The 23,362-nt window shown below is 47.0% G+C and overlaps 1 protein-coding gene across 1 annotated transcript in view; it reads right to left on the bottom strand.

Annotated features, from left to right (window-relative positions):
* Window positions 1-428: 428 nt before the first annotated feature.
* CDCP1 (CUB domain containing protein 1) overlaps window positions 429-23,362 on the bottom strand; it is a 58,078-nt gene continuing 35,144 nt past the window's right edge. Inside the window, exons 4-9 of the mRNA XM_025458238.3 lie at window positions 22,926-23,294; window positions 12,345-12,566; window positions 10,953-11,333; window positions 8,662-9,027; window positions 6,277-6,364; window positions 429-3,948 (exon numbers count right to left, since the gene is read on the bottom strand). Of these exons, the coding sequence (XP_025314023.1) occupies window positions 3,534-3,948; window positions 6,277-6,364; window positions 8,662-9,027; window positions 10,953-11,333; window positions 12,345-12,566; window positions 22,926-23,294 (1,841 nt within the window). The 3' untranslated portion in view covers window positions 429-3,533. The remainder of the gene's footprint in view (window positions 3,949-6,276; window positions 6,365-8,661; window positions 9,028-10,952; window positions 11,334-12,344; window positions 12,567-22,925; window positions 23,295-23,362) is intronic.

Here is a 23,362-nt window from a genome sequence, read left to right as displayed (position 1 = left end):
AAGTTTGGGTGGTTTGTTATGCAGCAACATCCTATCTCCTTGGTGCACTTGGGTAAGGTGAATGGTGGGGGGCCTATTGGAGCTTTCTTCTCTCACCAGCTTCCCTTTTGCTTCTGTTCTGGTGGTTGGTGACCCACATGTGGCTTAGGGCTCAATTTCAGTCAATGGCAAGGATGGCCCAAGATCTTTAGGGGGGTACCGGGAGTCATCACACACAGAGGCCAATGGTGTCTCAACAGAGAACAGAACAGGCTCTGACCTCTCAGTTACCCACTGGCAGCCCAAAGCCTGGCATCTTGTACCATAAACACACTGTCAAGACAATGTCTGCTGATTCCCTGCTGAACCTGCCACAATAAACTGGGGAATCAGGGCCTCAGCCGAACTAGGGGACAAAGAGCGGAAGCATTTAAACAATGCGATGCCCATTTTTCTTTTTTGTACATTTGTTTATTTAAAAAAGTGTAGGAAATGAATAAAATGGTACCTAAAAAGTATCTACAATGAAATAAATTATTCCCAGTGAAGCACTGCAGATCCACACAAACCAGTCCTCTAACCTTGACCAAGGTTGCATCCCCAAGGACTTGTGTTTCCACTCCCCACTCTTCCTGAGACGTTGCTCTCCTGCACAAAATGACTGCGGCATTAGAACCCGGGCTTGTAGCAGCCGGGCTTCCACCGGCTTCCACACAAGCATTGCGGATGGCCGTGGGGGCCACCCAGGCGTCCGCAGACCTGGTGCCGGCACACAGTAGGCATCAGCAGGTGTGTCCAAGTGGTTTCCAGGGGCCCTGAAATATTTTACCTAAGTGGGGTCTGGGCTTTAGAGAAAGAGCCAGGCGTATGTCGGGTTGGCACCTCCAAAAATATTAAATTCTCCTGAGATCTTAAGATGACAGTAACTGGGCCTAGAGTTTTGAGCTAACAGTTAAAAGAACCTGGGCCCATGGCACCCCTGTACGTAAAGGTGGTGCGTGTGACGACAGCCAGGCCACAGGTGGCCGGCCACGTGGGGCAGCGGGATGCAGACCACAGGCTGAGGGAGCTTCGGAAGAGCCCAGGAGGTCAGAGAAGGCACAGAGCGGAGGCCAGGGCTCCAGGGGGGATTTTAAGTAACAATACAATTTCAGTTGAGGAGAGGACGCCCCAGCCCTCCTCTGGCCTTTCATGGGGTTGTTGCCAGCACCTCAGGCCAAGAGGCCAACAAGGGTAACTGGGCAGGAGCCCGCATTTTATTTTATTTTATTTTATTTATTTTTTTAAAGATTTTATTTATTTATTCATGAGAGACAGAGGGAGAGAGAGGCAGAGACACAGGCAGAGGGAGAAGCAGGCTCCATGCAGGGAGCCAGAGGCAGGACTCGATCCTGGGTCTCCAGGATCAGGCCCTGGGCTGAAGGCGGCGCTAAACCGCTGAGGCACTCTGGCTGCCCAGGAGCCTGCCTTTTAAAAGGGAAAGGTGCCCAGGGCAGCACCCAGCCTATCACCCAAACAGCAGACTCTTCCTTCTGGAAAGAGTCTTAGAGGCCTTGGAATACACACCATTTAGGAGATTGCAAAACTCCTTTTTGTGGAGGCAAAGTAGCACGTGAACAAGTCTAGGCGGTGCATTTCCGAGGTGAATTCACTGAACACAATGAAGCACACTTATTTTTTAAAGGAGGCTTGGCCGCAGAAACATTGACCTTTGGACCGTGTCAGCAAGCCGGAACACAATCCCTCTCCCTCCAGATGAGAGCAGGGGCCACAGAGGCAAATGCTCCTGGGAGCTGGGCCGGTCATTAGTGTAAATGAGGGATGCGGGCTGTGTGGGAGAAAACAACTCTCCTACAATACACACCAGCCCCAAGGCCAGTCTTCTCCTTTGACACAAGACATGGGTCCCAAACTTTCCATTTCACTATGAACAAAGCGACCTTTGTGTGTGTGGGGGGACACTCGTCAGTAGTCAGATACTCAGCATCAGTGAGGGAGACAAGAGGGAGTGGTGGGGACTGGGGTGAACTGGGGAACCAGGTGCCCCACTGGCTGCTGCTAGGGAACAGTGTGAGCCCCAGCAACGGCCAGATCTCCTGGTCTGGATTTTTATGCAAAAACTGTATAATTTTACATGTTAGTAACTACTTCATCAAAAAGATTCTGCAGGCCAAACAAAACACACCTTGTGGCCTGGGTTATTTCCTAGTCTCTCCTGCAGTGGCAGGAAGGTGTGATAGGTGGAGTAATGGGTCCCCAAAGACGTCCATGTCCTAATTCCCCAGAACCTGAGGATATGTTACCTTCCTTGGCACAAGGGACTTTTTCAGTGGGATGAAATTAAAGATCTTGAGATGGGGAGATTATCCTGGATTATCTGGGTGGGTGGGCTTTATAAATGAAAGGTCCATGTACAGGAAAGAAGGAAGGAGAATCAGTGTCACAGTGTCATCGTGGGTGCAAGTGCCACAGTATGACCAGCCATCAGACGCAAGGAGCAGACCCTAAAACCTTGAAAAGGCAAGGAAGCCAATTCTCCCCCTAGAGCCTCTAGAAGGAGTGTAGCTCTGCTGATACCCTGATTTTAGCTCACTGAGACCCATTTTGCCCTTCTGGTCTCCAGAACCATAAGATAAGCAATCTATCTTGTTTTAAGCCACCAAGTTTGAGGTAATTGGTTACAGTAGGAAGAGGGAACTAATATAGTGGCCTATATTTTTAAACAGTTTTAGAGGTTGAAAATACTCTCTAATTTTCTGTTTAAATGCCAAAGTATTGCTGGAGCAGGGACAGCCACGCACATGGCAATGCAAGGAAATTTTTCTTACTTCTAGGACTGAAGATGAACGTATGCAGTGGGATGACCACACGCACGCAGAGCAAGAGAACTGGGAAGTCTCTTATCAATGCCCTCAAACATACACACCCTGTTTTGGCTAGACAGATTGCAAATTATTCCCACCTTCTAGGGGACAGGCACATGTTTATCTGGTGGTCGACAGAAGTCAAAACCCAGCCATCCAACCAGTTAGCGTGAGTTGTTACTATGTCAGGTAAAAAGAGCTATATGGTTGTAAATTTGACTTCTTATATATATAGGACCACCAAATAAATAATAATAATAAAATAATAAGGCACATTGTCATTTTCATCCAGGGGCTCCAGCAGGAGCAGGGACCTTGCATGAGCTCCAAGGGATTGGAATTGTTGCCCCGAAGAGGTCCAAATCCAAATCCAAATCCAGGGCTTGTTGCAACCGTGGTGACTCACAGCTCTCCCCTCTCATTACGGGCTGGTTTACAACCCAACCTGAGTTTAGAAGGACATGAACTGTGATGATTGTATCCAGATCGGAATTCATCACTTTCAACATCTCATCATTGAAATGAATCCACTTGGACTCAGAATCCACTTGGAAATCAGAGAGGTTGGTGGTGTCCTGAAAAACCTCCTGCTGTTCCTTCCATTTAATTCCTCTTTAGGATTTCTGCTCGAGACCCCTAATGGGTGTCTCAGTGCTGAGCTTTAGGCAAAGTCTTTGGGATGGGTCCAAGTTACTCTGTAGGCTCCTCTGGCTCATGGGTGTCCAGCAATGGAATGTCTGTGTCCCTGTTGTTGGGGTGGGAAAAGGTGTAGGGTTCGCTCTCAGACTCGGCAGGGATGCCAAGGGGTGGCTCATCTGTGGCCAACTTTACAGTTGGGGCCCTGGAGCATATGGCGGGTGGAGAGGGAGGGCAGTCCCCCGTGGGGCCCTGGAAGGGCCGGTAGGTGTCCACCTCCGGCTGTAGGAAGGAGCCGTTGGAATCCTGTAGCAGATGCCCATACACCATGGTGTCATCAATGACTGCGTACACGTGGGACTCACTGTCCTTTCGTCCTTTCGGAAACTTCTTTGACTGCATTGGCAACTGGGTGTTGACGTTGCCATTGTAGATGCCTACTGGTGGGCCTTTGGTTTTCTTCTTTTTCCTACTGAGAGAAGGAGAACAAGTCAGAGTCAGAAAGGACAGGATGATCTTCGCTGTGCTCCATTGGCATATCCCTACTGGAACTCAGGTCCTTCAGGGGTTCTCGCACATCTCTCCCAAGTCCCTCAAATCCCTTAGCCCTTGAAACTGAAACTACTGTCCTTCGGGAGCATTTAGAAGGGACCAGCTTCTGTCTCCAGTCTTCACAGTGGAAACAGGGAGCAGAGAGTGGTTTAGAGAGGGCATGTTTAACACTGTCTGCACTTGGATTTGCAGGGGTGGAAAGAGCTGACAACCAGCCCCTCTTTCCCATGAGAAAGGGTGGTGCCCCAGCCCGACCACATCGGGTGTGGTTGTGTCGTGCCCCTGCTAACCCTCTATGACGTGGATCTTCCGTAGCTAATGCTTCATCATCCCTCTTTTGCATGGGTAGAAGTGCTGGCCATCTGGATTCTAAATGACACAACAGAAGAAGACTCAGGGTATCTTAGTCTTTAGCTGGGGTCGGGGACAGTGAAACTCAGTATTAGCAGAGGGATCTAGTCCCTTCAGCAGGAGGCTGTATGAGGGTAACAGCCTGCATAAGGGGACAGAGCTCAAAAGAAGATAACGTTCAGGCTGGGATGCCAGAGTTCCTCAATAACACCATTAACCTTTGGTTTGTAATGTTCTTTGGTACTTGGGTGTGGATGGGCATTAGCACTCTCTGGCACTGAAAACAAAGCTCCATCCTCCATCTCCAAGAGCCAAAAACAGGGGACACTGGCTTTTTAGCTGACTGGTGATTCAAATGGAGGACATTAGCTCAATTAACATAATGGACCATATAATGCACAGGCTGACGGCTCACTAATTGTAGACAGGCTCCCTGTCCTTTTCTGAAATAAAAATAATCTAGTACATTTAGCTTGTAACTCCGAGTCTCTGGCTGGGATGATGGGTTCCAAAGGCTCCTGCCTGAAGCCCTGAGATGGATGCCCCTCCTTTGAGCTCCACAGAGCTGTGATTGTCTCCATCAATGTTCTTCTCTGGGGGTTCTGAAGCCGGTCCTTCATTTGCCTTCCTCTTTCGTCCCTCTGCCTGCCCTGGGCAGTGGGAGGAGAGACTGTGTCCTGCTCACCATTATATTCCCGGCACTGTGCATGGTTCCTAGGGCCTAGGAGGCGCTCAGAAACACCTTGCTTAATGAACGAGTCCTCCATTCTCACTGCAGAACCCATCCACCCTCCTACAACTTGGCAGCAAACCTGTCAACTATGGCCCCACAGCAAGGTTGGGGAGGGCTAAGGATTCTCCTGCCAGGAACGGGGCAGTTTAGAGATGGAGGCAAGAGCTGGACCCTCCCCTTGTCTGGTTCCCTCCTGATGAGGAAACGAGCCCGATGTTAACCGGGCTTTCTGATTCAGACGGTATAGACTGCACCCCAGACAAGAAAGTTTCCCAGAGAAACCATACAATGATAATTTGTTGAAAGGAGTCCTTCCCCCCTCCACACCCTGTGTGGTATCTATACAATCCCATTTCATGGAGAAGAGACTTTTCCCTGGATCTGCCATGGGCAGCCCCTTCCTCATTAGTGGAGACATTTCTAGACAGTCTCACTGTTGATCAGGACTTTCAGTTGTTTGCTCATGGCCCCAGTTAATAAAAAGAAATTCTCTTTGTCTTGTTGCAAGGTTGAATCGTGCAAAGGAAAGCAATTTCCCTCTCCCTCACGGCTTTAATCAGAAATATGCGCAGAATTGATAAAATCTGGTAGCAGCACATATTCTATCTCAAAAGGTCAACACTTTGCTTTCATAAAACAGCAGCTGTCATCCTGAGGGGGTGGAAGGTGAGATGAGTCAGGTAACTGGGTCTTTCTTCCTCTCGCCCACAAGGCTAGCTTTTTGGTGCTTGTCTGGAGTCCAATACACAAGCACAAAAATGTTTAAGAAACCGAGGAGAACAAGCTGGGGCCGCATGCGTTCACTCTCAAAGCGACAGAGGACATAGGCTCAGCGGCCTGGTCTGGCAGGGCTGATGTGAGCATTTTCCTGCTGAGATCATCCCCATCATGACCACCGTCTGATGAGCAGACAGTAAATGATTCCCAGGGGACTTGGGCTGAGACAGCTGTGTAAAAGCTTCAGGCTAAAATGTCACCCACCAAGTCTTCGGTCCCCACCCCCCTCCAAGTATAACTCACATCTGGCAATATTATTTAACACCGATCCTTGGGAGAGGAATGGGAAGCCAGAAAAGAAGTCAGTAATTAATGACAGCTCTGGTCTGTATGATCTAAGGAGGCGTCAGATCAGCTGAAGACAGTTTGAGAAATTCCACCTACTTCTTTTTCACAAAGCAAATGATGAATCCGAGGGCAAACAGCAGTAAGGCGCCACCTCCCACAACTGCGATGATGACAACAGTCAGGTCTGTGAGCAAAGACACGAGGGAGAGGGATGAGGAGGCATGGGGGTGGTCAGGCCAATGATGAACCAGGGTAGACAGTCTACAGATATGGCCAGCATCCCTCCCCACCCTCCCAGTACACACACACTGCTCTTCACAGTAAGAGGAGTCTATTTCCCTTCTTCTTGACTCTTCTTGACTTGCTGGTTCTGGGGCCTTTTAGAGGCCTGGGAACTTCTTGCACTTTCTGTCTTTGGGACAGCCAGTCAGTCACCACGTAAGAAGTCTGACTATGCTGAGGCCGCCATGCTGGGAGGAAGCCCAAGCCAACCACGCGGAGACTCCATGAGGAAAACAAACTAAGGAAGCCAGCTGAAAATACCAAGGCTGTAGGTGTCTGTCCCCAGGTGAACCATCCCAGCTACCCTCTCACTGTTCAAGGTATCTGGTGGCAGCTCCTGATATCTAAGAGCAGATAAGAGCCATGCTGCTGTATCCTGCCTAAATTCCTGACCCACGGAATTGTGAGCAAACAAAATGGTTATTGTATAAGCTACTGAATCCTGGGACTGTTTGTTATGCAGTACAGATAACTAAAACAAATCAGGTGCCCTATTAGATCCCCTTCAAAGGCTACTCTAGGCCTACCCCCCCAGGTGTGTCCACCCAGGTGTCACAGTCTAACTGGGTGAGAAGGGTAGCAAAAGTCAGAAGTGAGGGCATTAAGGACAGGGTGGTTTCATCTGTGCTGTCCTTTTCCTACAGTTGTAAAGGAGATAGAGAGAGAGCCCTGCACCAAACAGAGATTTAGATGCCTGTTCAAGAAAATGAAAGGAGAAATTAAGAGAGAAATAGAAATAGAAAGAAGTGGGGCATCTAGTTGGCTCAGTCAGAAGAGTGTCCAGCTCTTGATCTCAGGGTCATGAGTTCGAGCCCCACACTGGGTGTAGGGATTGCTTAAATAAACAAATAAACTTAAAAAAAAAAAAGGAAATAGAAATAAATGACAGAAAATGAATGTAAGAGAGTCAGAAAACTCAGGAGCTAACCTGAGTTTGGGAGAGCTTCTCACTTCTCAATTCTCTTGCTGCTAACCAGTTGTTCATCTCTCTGAGTGCCACAAAGAGAAAGGGCCAGGAGGAACGTCCTCCATGGTCCCTCTGGTTCCAACACTGTGTGGTGCTCTGTGACTACCTTGGAATAAAGGCAAATGTGGCCCCACCACGACTGCCCTGTCACACATGCATTTCCTCATTGGAGACTCTTGAGCAGATCCTGCAACTTTGAGCATAAGGCCTGTCATCAAGGGCATTACATGGATTCCCATGTTTCACTGGACTGAATAAAAAATGCCAGTGCCAGGGGGTGCACTTAAGTGTCTGACTCTTGATTTCAGCTCAGGTCTTGATCTCAGGGTCATGAGATTGAGCCCTGCATCAGGCTCTGCATTCTCTCTCTTTCCCTCTGCTCCCTTCCCCTGCTTGTACGTGCGCACACACTCTCTAAAATAAATACATAAAATCTTTAAAAAATGCTAGCACCAAGTATCTTTGTCACACTTTTCAGGTCCCCACATTTGAATCTCCAGCACTTGAATTCCCAATGATACTTCTACGAAGTAGTTATTATCATCTATCTACCCTCTAAAATGAGGAAGGTTAAAGGAGTTTTGAGAGCCTTCCCCTACACTAGAGAGAGATTAATAGTAAATGACAGTGATAGATGGACTATAAAACTTCCCTAGTTCTCCCCACTCCCTGAATCACGTCTTTTACTACATGACTCTGCAGCTTCTCCCACCAACAGGTGGAGCCTATTGTCCATCCCTTGACTTTGGGCAGGCCCAAAGAAGACCTGTAGAAGGGCTGGTGTGTGAGTTCCTAACCCAAGCATCAAGAGACCTTACATGCTTCCTCCAGACTCTCTTGGATCTCTCTGCTTCTGCCATGAGAACAAGGTCCAGGCTGGAGTGTAAGGGACCGTGGGAAGGAGAGCCAAGGAACCTAGTGAGTGTGTGTGGCCAAGAGCAGCAGAGTCCTCTAGCCACCTGCAGCTGTCCACAGGTTCATGAATGAGTGAACCCAGATAAGCCCAACTTACACCAGAATTGCCCAGCCAACATGTAAGCAATAACAAATAGCTGTCTTTAAGCCACTAAGTTCTGGGGTGGTTTGTTTTGCAGCATTATCGTTGCAAAAGCTGACCTGCCAGCCAGGACTCAAACCCATGTTTTCTGACTTGCCCCCCAGGCTTGCGCCCTACCCTCCAGCTGCCAATTTGTGGTCCACCCCCACCCCCACAAGACTTTGCAGGCCCTTACCTACAGTCCTTGGGGTAAGCAACACCCAGAAAAACAGGTCCAGCTGCTTGCCACTCACAGGGCTGCAGTTGGAGATGTTGACCCAGAAGCTGTGGTGGTGGAAGCTTGGCTTGGGGAGCACCTCGTCTTCCAGGCTGAAGATCTCCTCAGCTTTGCTCCGCTGCTCCTGGATGATCATGAAGGCACGCCCTGTCTGGCAGACAACGCCCGTCCTCTCCTTTAGGAAGGTCAAGCAAGCCACCTGGTTGCTGGGCACACTGATGTTCCAAGACACCGAGGTAAGGGATGGCAGGCCCCGGTCCCAGTTAGGGCTCCTCAGGTAGACCTTGCTTTTTGTATCTGGGGTCACCGTGAAAACACCTTCCTCTGCAGAAACAGGGGAGGGAATCCACACAAGATATTTCACTGAATCAAAATGGATGTCAACCTGCCTAGATGAGCACTGTTCAACAGAGTTTTTTTGCAATGACACAGAAGTTCTTCACAGGTTCACCTCCTCTTATTATGCTTTGTGGATTCCGCTTTTTTTATTTTTGTTTTTTACAAATTGAAGGTTTGTGGCAACCCTGTGTTGGGCAAATCTGTGGCGCCATTTTTTTCCCAATAGCATTTGCCACTCTTTGACTCTGTGTCACATCTTGGTGATTCTTGCAACATTTCAAACTTTTTTATTATTATATTTGCTATGGTGATCTGTGATCAGTGATTGCAACTCACAGAAAGCTCAAATGATGGTGAGCATTTTTTAGCAATGAATTTTTTTTTGTTTTTTTGTTTTTTTTTGCTTATGAAGATTTTAGTTTTAAGTAATCTCTACACCCAATGTGGGGCTTGACCTTAGAACCCTGCAGTCAAGAGTTGCATGTTCTTGCCAACTGAGTGAGCCATGCACCTTGGCAATAAAGAATTTTTAAATTAAGGTATGTATACTGTTTTTTTTTTTTAACACAGTGCTATTGTACACTTACTAAGCTACCATATGGTGTAAATATAACTTTTATATGCACCAAGAAACCAAAAAACTCATTTCACTTGCTTTATTGCAGTGGTCTGAAACCAAACCCGGGTTATCTCCTGGGTACCCCAATTCATGCTGTCCAAGCAAGTAGCCACTGCCATGTGTGTCTGTAGAAGACCCAAAATGTGCTTGACAGAGGAGCTACATTTTTAATTTTGTTATTAATTTAAACATAAATTGCCACACGTGGCTAGTAACTGTTGGTCAGCACAAGGTGAGAGTCTCAGGTTAAGTGCTCAGGTCTTTTGAACAAAATCGATCAACCAACCAACCAACCAACCAACCAAAAAAAATAACCCAAGGCTAGTTTGCCAAACCGCTGGTTATTTCTGAAAGCTTCCTTTCAGAAACGCCCTCGACATAGCTAACATCTACCTGATGCTCTGCTCTACAGTGGGACTGGTAGGGACTGGTTTCTGTTTCAGAGATTAAATCACTTCCGGTTCTGGGAAGAACAGAATTGCAAAGCAAAAGACCCCCAACATGTCACCTGACCTTCCGGTGAGATCAACTCCAACAGTCTACACTGAGGAAGGTATGTCTTGTTTTCTTATGGCCAAAGAATTCTTCCCTCCCCACTAAGGCCTCTGGGAACAAAATCTGAAGTAAACCTCAGATAAAAGTCTTGGTCAATTTTTAAGTGGCCTCTGACTTTGAGCAACTTGTAATGGCAACTGTGACTTTGAAAACCAACCATAGAGAGCTTCCCGTTGCAAAGGATTTAGATCCCATTGGCTGCCCAGCACCCTGAAGATCAAACACTTGCTTGGCAGGAGGGGCTGTGTTTCTTTGCTGGGAACAGGACCCTGGCACTCTGGAGACCCATCTCTCCCCCACCTGCCTTCCTCTGTGCACTCCACACCACCTTCCGAATGGTCAAAGTGGACTCACAGAAATGCCTGCATAAGGATTTTTATGCTCCCACCTTAAAAAATCCAAGATTCGGGAATATCTGGTTAGCTCTCATGTATGCCCCTGCCTGCTTCCAAAAAAGGCTTGAACCTGATTATTTGTTCTGCTGCTGCCAACTGTCACCTCCCACTTTCAGAGTCTTATTTCTGACTCCTGGGATTTTTCCACAGTAGGTTAATGGAAGAGTTGGGATGAGGATGCACCATCTTGTGAGAGGACCAACCCACTCATCTCTCCCTACTCTTCAAGTTGACAGCTTAATTAAGACGATCACAAAGCAAAATAAGATGGATGCCCCAAACAAGAAAGGGGCAGGAAGATGGGGAGAGAGAGAGAGAGAGAGAGAGGGAGACCTCCTTACCTTTGAAGTATGGTATAAAGGACACGGTCAGGCCCTGCCTGGAAACCTCTTGTTGGAAGTTGGGGGCAAAGGTGCGGAGGGTCACCGAGATGTTCTGCTTCACCTGGATCTGCTCGATGGAGCCTCCAGGGCAGAAGGAGCCGAAGTAAAGATCCTGGCCGGGGACGGCGCTGGCCACCAGGTAGCTGAAGCTCGTGTTGCAGAACTTCTCTTGTGTGTGCTGCTGCAGCTTCTGGGAAGGCACCAGTGCCAGGCTGAGCTTGTCCTTGGGCACCAGCAGCTTCCAGGAGAAGTCGTGCAGCTGCACAGGCAGCTGGAGGATGTCCACAGGCACTTGGAGGGAGTAGGGCCTCCTCCGGCAGTTCCGGTGGTCCAGGCAGCCTGGAAAAGAGGGGCTCGTGCTACCAGCAGGGAGGAGAGCGGGAGTGCATCCTCCCCAGCTGTAGAGACCATCCTAGACTTTCTGGCTTTTCCCTTTGGTCTCTCCCCACCCACTCTGTCCTCCATTCTCCTGGCCTCCTTCTCTCCATGCTCTTTTTCTAGCTGCCCCTCTGGCCCACCCTCTCACATTCTTATTCTGCCCTAAACTGGCAGACCAACCTCTGGGGAGTATTTAGGGTTGAAACGTTCTCTTCCTGTGTGTCAGCCTCTCTTCTCTGTATCTGAGTCTCAGATGCTAAGTATGGGCAGGGCATAGGTTTTTCCTCCACCCTGCTTCCCAGCATCCCCGACTGACTCTGGGGAGGTGGCTCTGTGCAGCAGGCAGAGCAGGGATGGAGTTGGGGAGATATCTGTCACTTCTTAGCATGGCTGGCTGTCTTGTGTCTTGTGGCCTCTGCTGCCACATCTATAGAAACTCTAAACATCCATGTCAGAGGTCATGGTGGCCCAGTGGGGAGGTGACTAGGGGTTTTGCTGCCCTCCATTCATCAAACATTTATTTCATGATCAATACATGTCCAGCACTACCAGGGGACACAGGGACAAAAAAATGAAACAAGCCACAGTCTTGACCTCAAGACTCAATCTCATGTAAGAGGAGACAAGGGCTCATTGAACATGGAGGCGGGGGTGGGGTGGGTTGGTGGGGCGGTTACACAGAGGACAGGATCTCATGAAAGATGCTGGAAGGCTAAGCAGAGGACACAAGCATGAAGTTGGAAGTGCAATGCACTTCTGAAGGACACCCGTTCCAGCTGAGGCTCTGGTCCTAGTGGGGGACGTCTCCACCTCACCATTCGCTGCTTGGTTGCCCTTGCTCACCCTGCACTGCAGGGGGCATCTCTGATCACACTATTACAACCTACTCAGCAGACCCCATTAAGAAGATAAGGCGGGGCAGGGAGATTTGCCCATGGGCCCCGGAGGACGGTGCTAACTAAGGGGACGTACTTATGGTTTTCTCGGCGTTGATCCACAGGCGAGTCAGGTTATCACAAAGGAAAGAGATCTTGTGTTTGGAGCCGGCTGTCAGGGTGAGGTTGGTGCTACAGGTCCGTGACTCCAGACACACAAAGCAGCCAGGGACAAACTTGCGGCTAAGCTTGATGGGCCGTGGCTCGATGGTAAGCGACATGGCTTGCTCGTTACTCAAGTCGACCAGGTAGATTTTATCTGAAACCACGAGGAGAAAACAGGTCTGAAGTATGGATGAGAAGCCACCCTACGAAAGGCTAAAAATTAGCACAAAACGTCTCGTGGCTGGGGAGTGTTGGAAACATGTTTTATTATTAAGAGAATGTACAAGAATCTAGAAGAAATAAATTTATTTATTATTTATTCAAAAGATTTTATTTATTTGAGAGAGAGCAAGAGAAAGAGAGAGAGAGACAGCACAAGCTGGGGAAGAAGCAGAAGGAGAGGGAGAAGCAGACTCCTCGCTGAGCAGGGAGCATGATGAGAGACTTGATCCTAGGACCCCGGGATCATGACCTGAGCTGAAGGCAGACGCTTAACTGACTGAGCCACCCAGGGGCCCCTAGAAGAAATTTAGAAAGAAAAATAATGGCCTGAATTCATTCAGGCCAAAATGAATTCAAGTTCATCTTAATCCTTGTTCATATGCATGCATATTTTCAGCTGCTTCAAAGTATGGTATATATAAAGTTTTATACTCAGCTTTTGCTTTATTACTTCACACAGGTTTACTTATTTTTCCATATAGTTTTCATATTCACAAGTCTTTGAAAATATTCAGTAATTTAGTGGCTGCGGGATAGTTAATAAGTGAGATTCACCACTGTTTATTTAAATATTCTCCTGCTATCCGTAGTAATTAGCAGCAGTGTGGCATCAGCGCAGGGATAGAAGATTCATAGGTATTATTAATATCCACCGATATTATAACTTAGTCTCTAATAAATGCTATATTTCAAACAAGCGAGAAAAAGATGAACCACTCCTGGCTCACCTAGAACTATTTCTCCCCTTAGTAAAAGAATAAAATTAGACTGGTATTTCACAGCAAAGAGAATATCCTTACAAATATGGGGTGCAAATTATGAAAGAAAGAAAATATAGATAACTGACAGGAAGTTCCAAAATGTTGAAGGACAAGGGACACATCGGGAGAAAATATTTGTAAGACAGATGGATTGAGCAGTTCTCAGAGGAAAACTGAAATGTTCACAGACTCAAAGTACAAAGAATTCTTAGTATCACTTGTCATCACAGAAAAGCAAATTAAAACACAGCGTAGAGGATGAAGATGAAAGCCCCCACCCCTGCACCCTTGTTTGTACCACAGGTGTGGAACTGTGGAAAGCCAGACACCACATAACACGGGAAGGGTTAAATACACCGTGGAACATTCATGAACGGAGTATTATTTAGCAGTTAGAAAGAAAGAGGGAGATCTAAATATACTCTGCTCTAAGAACTTCCAAGATGCAGGATTGACTAGAACAGCAAGTGTACAATAATATGTAGGCTGTGACACCATTTAATTATAAAATCTCTGCATCGGGCGCCTGGGTAGCTCAGTTGGTTGGGTGTCTGCCTTTGGCTCAGGTCATGATCCCAGCTCCTGGGATCGAGCCCCACTTCGGGCTCCCTGCTTGGTGGGAAGCCTGCTTCTTCCTCTCCCACTGCAGGTCCCCACTGCTTGTGCTAGTTCTCTCTCTCTCTCTCCCTGTCAAATAAATAAGTAAATAAAATCCTAAGAAAAAGAACCACTTAAAAAAAAAAATCTCTGCATCCAAAGTAATAGTATGTCTACGTGTATATACTTATGTATGTAAATGAAGAGAAACAAGATCTGGAGAGAAATACAACAAATCTGTAATGTGGTCATTACCGGAGAGGGGCCTAAGAGTGGGGCACCGCACACTATTTGGAATACTTCTGCTTGTTGACCGAGCTTCTCTGGAGGGTGGTCTGACCAGATAGCTTCCTGTGGAACCCGTAACACCTGCATGTTTAAGTCTCTTCTTTTGGGTTGGTTGGATTCCTCCAGAGAAGAACCCACCATCCACCAAGTAGAGGAAACACTCTCAGGGCTTCTCAAGAAGGAAGCAGGATGGGGCCTTGATAGCCAGCACATCAACCTTATTCAAGCCCCCTGGGTTCAGCCTAGCACCTCTACCTTCAATGCAACCAGGATCTTTGGTGCAAAAACTTCCCTTCTCCAGGGAAGAAACTCCTATCTTCTGTTGCCTGGGGGAGGAGTGTTCCTGGGCTGTTTGGTGGGTCTGGGGCTGGCAGGGCTTCTTTCACTTTTAGTCCTGGTTCTCGAGGTGACTTGCTGCTAATTCCTGGGCCTTTGAAAGTTTCTTTTTGGTGTTTTCCACTGTGGGATTGGATTCTGCACTTTTAGATCTGCTGGCTGAATCAGTTACCCCTCTCTACCCCATGCCAAGAAATGCTAGAATATTGTTGCCTTTACATTCATCATTTCCCTTGGAATTTATGCTTTTAGAAATGCTTTAAATTCCATTACGGTGTGTTTCAAGAAGGAAGTGAATCTCTCTTTACTGGGAAGTCTTCGTTTTCCAATTACTTGTCTGTTTTTCCCACCAGAAAGGGAGCTTCGTGGATCTCCATAAGCTGCATATGTGGCACATGGTCGAGAGTCCATGATGTGATAAGTTGTTGATGCTCATGATATCCTTGAGAGGGAACATGTCAGTCAGCTCAGGCTAAATTATGCTGCAGTAACACATTGTCCCCAGATCTGAAGGGTCAGAATAACAAAGATTTATTCTTCATTCATCTTACATATCCATTGTGGGTTGACTGCAGGTGCATGTCTTTTTAATTCTGAGATATAGGCTGAAGGAGAAGCCTCTGTGACATGCGAGTCTCAAGGCAGAGTTTGAAAGGTGAATCACAGGATGGGTTCTGAAGCTTCTGCTTGGAAGGGGCATGCTCACTTCTTCTTCCTTGGCCAAAGCAAACTCACTTGGCCAACCCTGTATCCAATGGGGGCAGCAAAGCTAATCCTCTCCCAGGAGGGGTGGTGAAGATTTTGGAACAAATATTCAATCTAGCATAGTAGGCTTCATCAACTCCATTTGATTGACAGGGAATCTAAGGCTGGGAGATGGTGGGACTAGGACCCAAGCCCATAACCTCTGGGTTAAAAACCCTGTGCTGTTTCTACAACACTTGTGGCCTCTGTGGACATCAGATTCCTCTTTTCTGGCTGGTACTGTGCAGAGGAGACAAGAAGCCATGGGAACCTCTGGCCTGGCATCTTGCAGCTCATATATGGTTGATGCCCCCTCTGAAAAAACCTACCAACAGCCATCTGATCTCAAGATGAGAGCAAAATAGTTCCTTGATATGCATTAGAAATGCACCAAATTTATTAGACTTGCATTAATTCAAGGATACTTCTTCAAATATTGATGGAGGGCTTGTTTTTATGACCAACACTGTACTCCAGTGATGATATGCAACCATAAATGGACTTTCCTTTGGCAAGTTCAAAGTTTTGATTTGTTTAAGGTAATACCGCTTTTATCATCCCAATTTTATAAACTACAAAGTCAAAGCTTGGAAAGGTTAAGCAACTTGTCCAAAGTCACATAGTTTGCTAGTGAGGCCCAAAGTAGTCTGACTCTCACACCCACTAACCACTGACTATAGCTTCCCTTGACTTCTTTGACATGTAATTTATATAATAAAACACACAGATCTTATGTGTTCAGTTTGATGAGCTTTGGCATCTTTATATTTCTATTGTGTCTACCACCCAAAGCAAGATCTAGAATATTCCTATTATACCAGAAAGTTCCTTTGTGCTCCTTTCCAATCAATTCTGTTTGACTTCTAGTCATGCCCCGCCAAAGGCCATGGCTTCTTGATTCCTATCTTGTAGATTTCACCTGTTCTAGAACTTCCTATAAATGGAATCATACAGTATGTACTCTTCTATCTGGCTTTTTCCCCTCAAAATGTACTTAGGGACACCTGGGTGGCTCAGAGGTTGAGCATCTGCCTTTGGCTCAGGGCCTAATCCCAGATTTTCAGGATCGAGTCCCACATTGGGATCCGTGCATGGAGCCTGCTTCTCCTCCCTCTGCCTGTGTCTCTGCCTCTCTTTCTGCGTGTGCCTCTCATGAATAAATAAATAAGATCTTAAAAAACAAAAGGAAAATGTACTTCAGGCTCATCCATGTTATTGTGGATATAAGCCCCTTTTTCCTTGTCATTACTGAGTGGTATTCCATAGAACAAAGATACCACACTTGTTTGTTTCTAGATTGATGGAGAGTTAGGTTGTTTCTGATTATGAATAAAACTGCTGTATATATATTCTTTTATAGATCTTTGAGTAAACCTATGGTTTCATTTCTCTAGGGTAATTACCTAGGAGGGAAATTTCTGGGTCATAGGTAGGTGTAAGTTTGTGAGAAACTGGCAGGTTGTTCTCCCAAGTGATTTTGTCCTTTTACCCTCTTGCAAGCAGCAAGTCCAGATTCCAGTGCCCTATGTTCTTGCCAACATTTGGTGTTGCCAGCCTTCCTCATTTTAGCCATTCTGGTAGGTGTGGAATGGTACTGTGGTTTTATGATTCATATTTACTTTGAAGGTCACTGTAGAATAATCAAGGGACAGTGATGAGACGTACTGCAATTGAGCCAAAACAGAGAGTGGAGTTTGTCGAGGAAAATGATTCTGATTTTGGTGCAAGATGGATCTTGTATTGAGGGGAACATCAGGAGGACCCTGGCCTCTGTGTTCACACTACATGTGTCTGGCTTTCCAGTTCTGTAGACAAATCCCATTCATTAGTCATTGGATGCGGCTTCTTTCCATACTTATTTTGGTTGGCTCTCAGGGGAGATGCAGGGGTAGACCCAGTAAATTCCCATGCTGCCTAAGGTATGTGTTCATAAGTGGCTTCAGCAGTCTGGGCAGGAGGGAAGTTATGTGGCCCTCACCTGTCACAGGTGGCGTGCTTTAAATAGAATTGTCACTATTTACATTTGTAAATCTATGGAAAAATAAGACAGATTTTACTCAGGGTCTTCTGTGCTTTGATAAGTTGCCTTAGCCTATTCACACCAGGAGAAGGAGGGGTAGGTGTGTCAGTCACCAGTTTATGGCTGAAAGAGACCTCGGAGAGGCTCCACGTATTTGCTCAAATCTAGGAACCTAATGGATAGTTTCCTACTGCAAGAGAATCCCATATTCTTTCTACAATACTACAGATGTTTCCTTCTTATAATAAATCCTTGAGCTGGAGATTTGAGAAGACGCCTCCCCCTGCAAAAAAGACAAACTTTCACTATTTGATATTTATTGACACAGGGATTAGCTTATTGACTGAAGTTTCAAAAAAGTCTCTATTTTTGTGGAATCTGTAGATAGAGATTTCTCTACTTCATTTCTTTCTTTCTTTCTTTTTTTTTTTTTTAGAGAGAGAGAGAGAGAGAGCAAGGTAAGGAAGGGGCAGAGGGAGAGGGAGAGAGAGAATCTTAAGCAGGCTCCACACTAGTGCAGAGCCTGATGCTGGGCTCAATCCCACGATTCTGAGATCATGACCTGAGCCTAAATCAAGAGTCGGAGGCTCAACCAACTGAGTCACTGAGGTGCCCCGAGATTCCTTACTTTAAAATAAAAATGTGTTCCATGGGAATAAGGGGCTACGATATGTGTCAATTCTGCCAGGATAAATTTAAGTCCCACAGAGCATGAGTTATCCAACAAAAGACAAAAACAAAGTCAACCTTGAGGTAAAGGCTCCAGGTGGGTTGGAGGTCTTGCTGAAGAAGAAGCAACACAACTGCTTCCCCAACCAGCATTTACTCAGACTGGTGTTGAGACTCATTGAAACACATGGTGTAACAAGCTGGAAACTCCTGTTCGTCTACCTTGTATAAGTCATGATAACTCAGAAGCCCTTGGGTTTTGAAGATACTAGTCTGTTTGGTGCTTTCAGAGCAAGTGAACATACCTCCTAACAGCGGTAGGAGGATGTGTAAAGCAGTAGGCTAGCGGTCTGCTCTGGCTAAAGGGAACCATGTACTTAGGGAGACTACTATTAACTTGTAGGATTCGGCATCAGCAGGGCCACTTGAATCTTGCAGAAATGATATAAAAAGAGGAACAGTTTGCGGGAGACAACAGAGACATTGTCTCTCTATGTGACTGTCAGATGAAACTCCAGGTAATGATGTGGCAATACCACCAGGTATGACACGGTAGTACAGTTGACCCTTGAATGATGTGGGGTTAGGGGTGCTGACCTCCTGCCCCACTGGTGAAAATGTCTCTGTAACTTTTGACTCTCCCAAAATTTAACTACTATTGTTTTTTTAAAAATATTTTATTTATTTATTCATGAGAGACGCAGAGAGAGAGAGAGAGAGAAAGGCAGAGATACAGGCAGAGGGAGAAGTAGGCTCTGATGTGGGCTCTGAGCCTGATGTGGGACTCAATCCCGGGTCTCCAGGATCATGTCCCGGGCTGAAAGCAGGTGCTAAACCGTTGAGCCACCCAGGGATCCCAACTACTAACTATTGTTGACCAGAAGCCTTATCAATACCATAAACAGTCTATTAACATATATTTTGTATGTCATAGGTACCATGTACTATATTCTTGCAATAAAGTCATTTAGAGAAAAGAAAATGTTATTAAGAAAATCATAAGGAGGGGGGATCCTGGGTGGTTCAGTCAGTTAAACATTTGCCTTCGGAAAAAAAAAAAAAAAACAAAAAAAAAAACAAAAAAAAAAACATTTGCCTTCGGTTCAGGTCATGATCCCAGGGTCCTGGGATTGAGCCCCACATTGGGCTCCCTGCTCTGTGGGGGGCCTGCTTCTCCCTCTCCCTCTGCCCGTCCCCCTGCTTGTGCTCTCTTTCTGTCAGATAGATAAATAAATAAACAAAATATTAAAAAAAGAAAATCAAAAGGGAAGAGAAAATACTTTTACGATGTTATATTTGTATTTATTGAAATAAAAAAAGTCTGTATAAGTAGACCTGTGCAGTTTAGACCTGTGTTATTCAAGACCTGTATTGTACCATCAACAAATAAAAAATAAAAAAGAGAGTGCAGAATGGAACACTGAAAAACAAGATTTGTTTGGTAGAGATGAATATGGCTTGAGCTCTGGTGGAGCTGTGTGCTTTGGGCAGCAGAAGCCGTCAGTGCTCACAAACATGCTCACAGCAAGCCAGATGGGTTACTCCTCAGGCCCAGGGCAGCCTGTCCATCACCCATCCCAACATAGAATATTTATGGTCAAGCCATGGAAAGACATGCCTTAGAGCTCCTCTGGCTCTAGTTTGAGCCTATCTGATATTTTGTTTTGTTTGTTTGTTTGTTTGTTTTTTTGCAGTGTGGGCCCAGCATGGTCAGGTCCTGCTGTGGATGATGAGGGCTATAGGTGCTGCTGGGGCTCTGATGACTGCCTCTGCCCTTGCTGAGGCTTTGGCTTTGCACAGTTGCTATGATAATCAATCTCCAGGCTTGAGAAGGTCTCCTGCTCTTCTTTCTCAAGCTCTTCCCCTCATCTGACTTCCTGGAACAGCCACTCTCCCGGGTGCCCCCAGTGAAGCATAACCATCTTGCCCCTTCTGATGGGCTATGTCATTGAATGGTATCTGGTTCTTGAGCTACTTTGGGCAAGAGGCTGCCTCTTGAGATTTGGTAAGAATTTACAAAGGGCCTGAAATGTGCCAGAAACTGTGGTGCGTGTAGGCAGATAGAAGAATAAAACAGGTTCCTGATTGGGAGGAGTTTAGTGGGACACAGATGTGCAGTCAGATAAATACAACAGGGTATGTGATGAATGCAAACTCCCCACAGGAGCACTCTTGGTGTAGTGGCTTTGGTTTGGGTAGTCGTTTCCCCCACTGGGGGCAAAGGGGGACAAGTGAGGGGCATGAGGCCCTGGCCTGGGTTCAGGGAGGGACAGCAGGAGACCAGCCCCTGGTTTGCCTTCACACTCTTGGGGGAAGGAAGGGCAGAGGCTCCTACACAAGGGACTCAGTCTCTGGAAGCACTCCTTGCAGCTGCTTCTTTCTCATGTCCAAGGCAGAAAGAGCAGAAACAATACACAGAGCCCCTTCCAGTGGCAATGAGGGGCACCAACCCTCCGGGGCCTCCCAGGTAGGTTGGAAAGCGCCAGGCTCTGCCACGAGTCTCTCCCTGAAACTCCTACCAGCCTGCTGTGTGTACCCTGCCTTGAACCCATGGCATACCAGTGAAAATCCTGGGAAGTGACTGGGTTGTAGTCTATCTCTAAGGGCAAGCACTGTGTCTTTTTCACCCCTGTGTCCCTTCCCTGATCTAGAACCCTGCAGGATAACAAAGAGTACTTACTACCTGCCAGGCACTGTGTACCTTATTTCATCCTTAAAACACCCCTAACGAGGGTGGGCCTATCCTCTATTTTAAGACGAGGGACCGAGTCACACAAATGTTAAGGGCCTTGCCCACAATCACTTGGTAAGTAGAGGAACCAGGATTCAAATCCACGTGGGCAGACTCTACACTTTATGTGAAGCTGTGACACCACCAAATGGCTTTACATTGCAGTTAACTCTCTTTACTTATCTGGAAACTAAAGCCATGCCCTTCTGGATGGATGCTGGTTAAAGCCTGTTTAAGAATTTGATTAGTTGCGGAAATCAGCTCAGCTCTTCTTCCAGGAAATGCAATAAATCGGCAGCACTCACCATAGCTGAGATGATCAACGGATCCCTCTGTCTCCTAACCTCAAACCCACACCATCTCCAGATTCTTATGTGGCTGTTTTCAACATTCCGATGATGAAATTGTGACAGTGGAATCATAAAAATGTGTCAGCAGGCACACACACGCATCCGCACACACACACAGTTACTTCTACATGGTTACTGTAAATCAAAAGGCATCTTGGTCAGGTTACGCCAGGGCTACAGCTTCTGGAAAAACCCAGAGGGAATTGCTGAGGCAAGGCCAGCCAGGCAACCCCACAGGCGGGTCCCACACTGTCGCTTTCCAGATGTTTTATCAGCTCTACTAAAATGAATATTACTCTTCCATTTAATTTTTCTGCCTGGGTCTGCACCTGCTTCCTGGAGGTAAATACTAATCAAAACAAGGCTGAGAATCAGTCCTCCGGATAGAACCTGTCCTGAGCACATGTCACAGGTTCAAGACCACTTGTCACACACTTGCTCCTTTGCAGACTCCAGGTTACAGATGGGCCCCAGGAACAGTCACTCTGAACTCATCTTGTACCTTTTTTTTTTTTTAAAGATTTTATTTATTTATTTGAGAGAGGGAGAGCACGAGCAGGGGGAGGGGCAGAGGGAGAGGGAGAAGTAGGTTCCCCGCTGAGCAGAGAGCCTGACTTGGGGCTCGATGCCTAGGACCCCAGGATCATGACCTGAGCTGAAGGCAGACGCTTAACCGACTGAGCCACTCAGGTGTCCCCATCTTGTACCTTTTATTTCAAGACTCGCGCCACTCCTCATGGAGCAAAGTTTAAGGAGGCACTTACTCTCAGGAGCTGGCCTTGCACTTACATGATCTTTTTTTTTTCTTTTTTTTGCACTTACATGATCTTGACGGTGAGCACCTCCTGAAGAGCAAGCACCTCAGAGCGGATGCCTCCTTCAATGTTGCATGCTGGGCACTTTGCTCTAACCCTGGCCCTGACTCAACCTTTTCTGGGTTCATGGTATCTCTGTAAAATGTGTGTAGAGTGATGTGCAACCTCATTCTCAACAGCCCACGTGGGATTCAGAATGGTCCAGAGCACAGGCATTGGGTTCTGAGCTTGCTCTGCTCCTGACAAACTATGTGATGTTGGGCTAGTTCAATAAGCTCTCTGAACCTCCTGGTTTTTCAGCAGTAATTGAGGATAACTCCTGCCTCCCCTATAGGGTTGTCATAAGGATTAGCGAGGCTAAGTGGTATGCTTAGGTCGGGGCTGGGCACGGAGTATGCGTGCGTGGTATGGGGCACTCAGCCAATTAAACAGGGTTCATGATCATTATCACTACTGATGGTGCTGAGACCATCCTGATTTACACTGAGGGTTAAGATATGTAATTTAGAAAGTAATCTTCCGGGAACCTGGGTGGCTAAGTAGGTTGAGCTAACCTCTGACTCTTGATTTTGGCTCAGGTCATGATCTCAGGGTCCTGAGATGGAGCCCCACGTCAGGCTCTCTGCTGTGCATGGGGCCTGCTGAAGATGCTCTCTTCCTCTTCCTCTGCCCCTCCCCCACACTGCTTGTGCTCTAAGGGGAAAAAAAGTGACCTTCCAACACTTTCATTAGAAACAACAGCCTGAATGCAAGTTCTCGTTTGCTTCTTACTGTGTTGAAATGGAGCAGCGTGCCAGGCGTTCACCCAAGAGCCTGTCTTATTGCCTGGCAATGCATTTCCTGAAACTCTTACAGGGTCCAGAGTCCAAGTGTTCCAGAAGCCATAGATGAGCAATAGGAAGGGAACCTCACACCAAGCAGACTACCCAGGAAGGAAAAGAGCTGGAGGAGGAGGGGAAAAGAAGGTGGGGCTCACTTACTGCTTTCGTTCTGTGGATGTTGGACCAAAACTTGAAATTGCAGCCGGAGGATCCCCGGATTTTGGGCATCTTGGTCACAGCCCTGCAGAGAGAGGTTGAAGTTCCCAGCCATGTTCCCGGGCTGTTTGTCCTGCAGCCTGAACACCTCGGGGTTGGTGGTGGAGCCCGGGATGTAGTACTCCACCCGCTCCTCCTTCTTCTCGCAGTTGGAGACATTGAAGCGAAGGAAGGAGACGCTGGCCCGCAGGTGCGCGGGAATGACAAACTGCCACGTCATGAGCTCGTCCTCCGGGAAGCCATCTGGGTAGTTGGCAGACATCAGGGTTGCTGAGCCTTCACCCTCAAACACAGATTCGATGATGCACAGTCCTATTTGGGAGGAGGACCCAAATGAGAAAGAATAAGAGGTGGTTAGAACGTGCCCTGGTTGCTCATGG

This window comes from Canis lupus, chromosome 20 (assembly GCF_003254725.2).
Source record: "Canis lupus dingo isolate Sandy chromosome 20, ASM325472v2, whole genome shotgun sequence".
Taxonomy (NCBI): Eukaryota; Metazoa; Chordata; class Mammalia; order Carnivora; family Canidae; genus Canis; species Canis lupus.
This window is presented reverse-complemented; position numbering and strand designations above follow the sequence as displayed.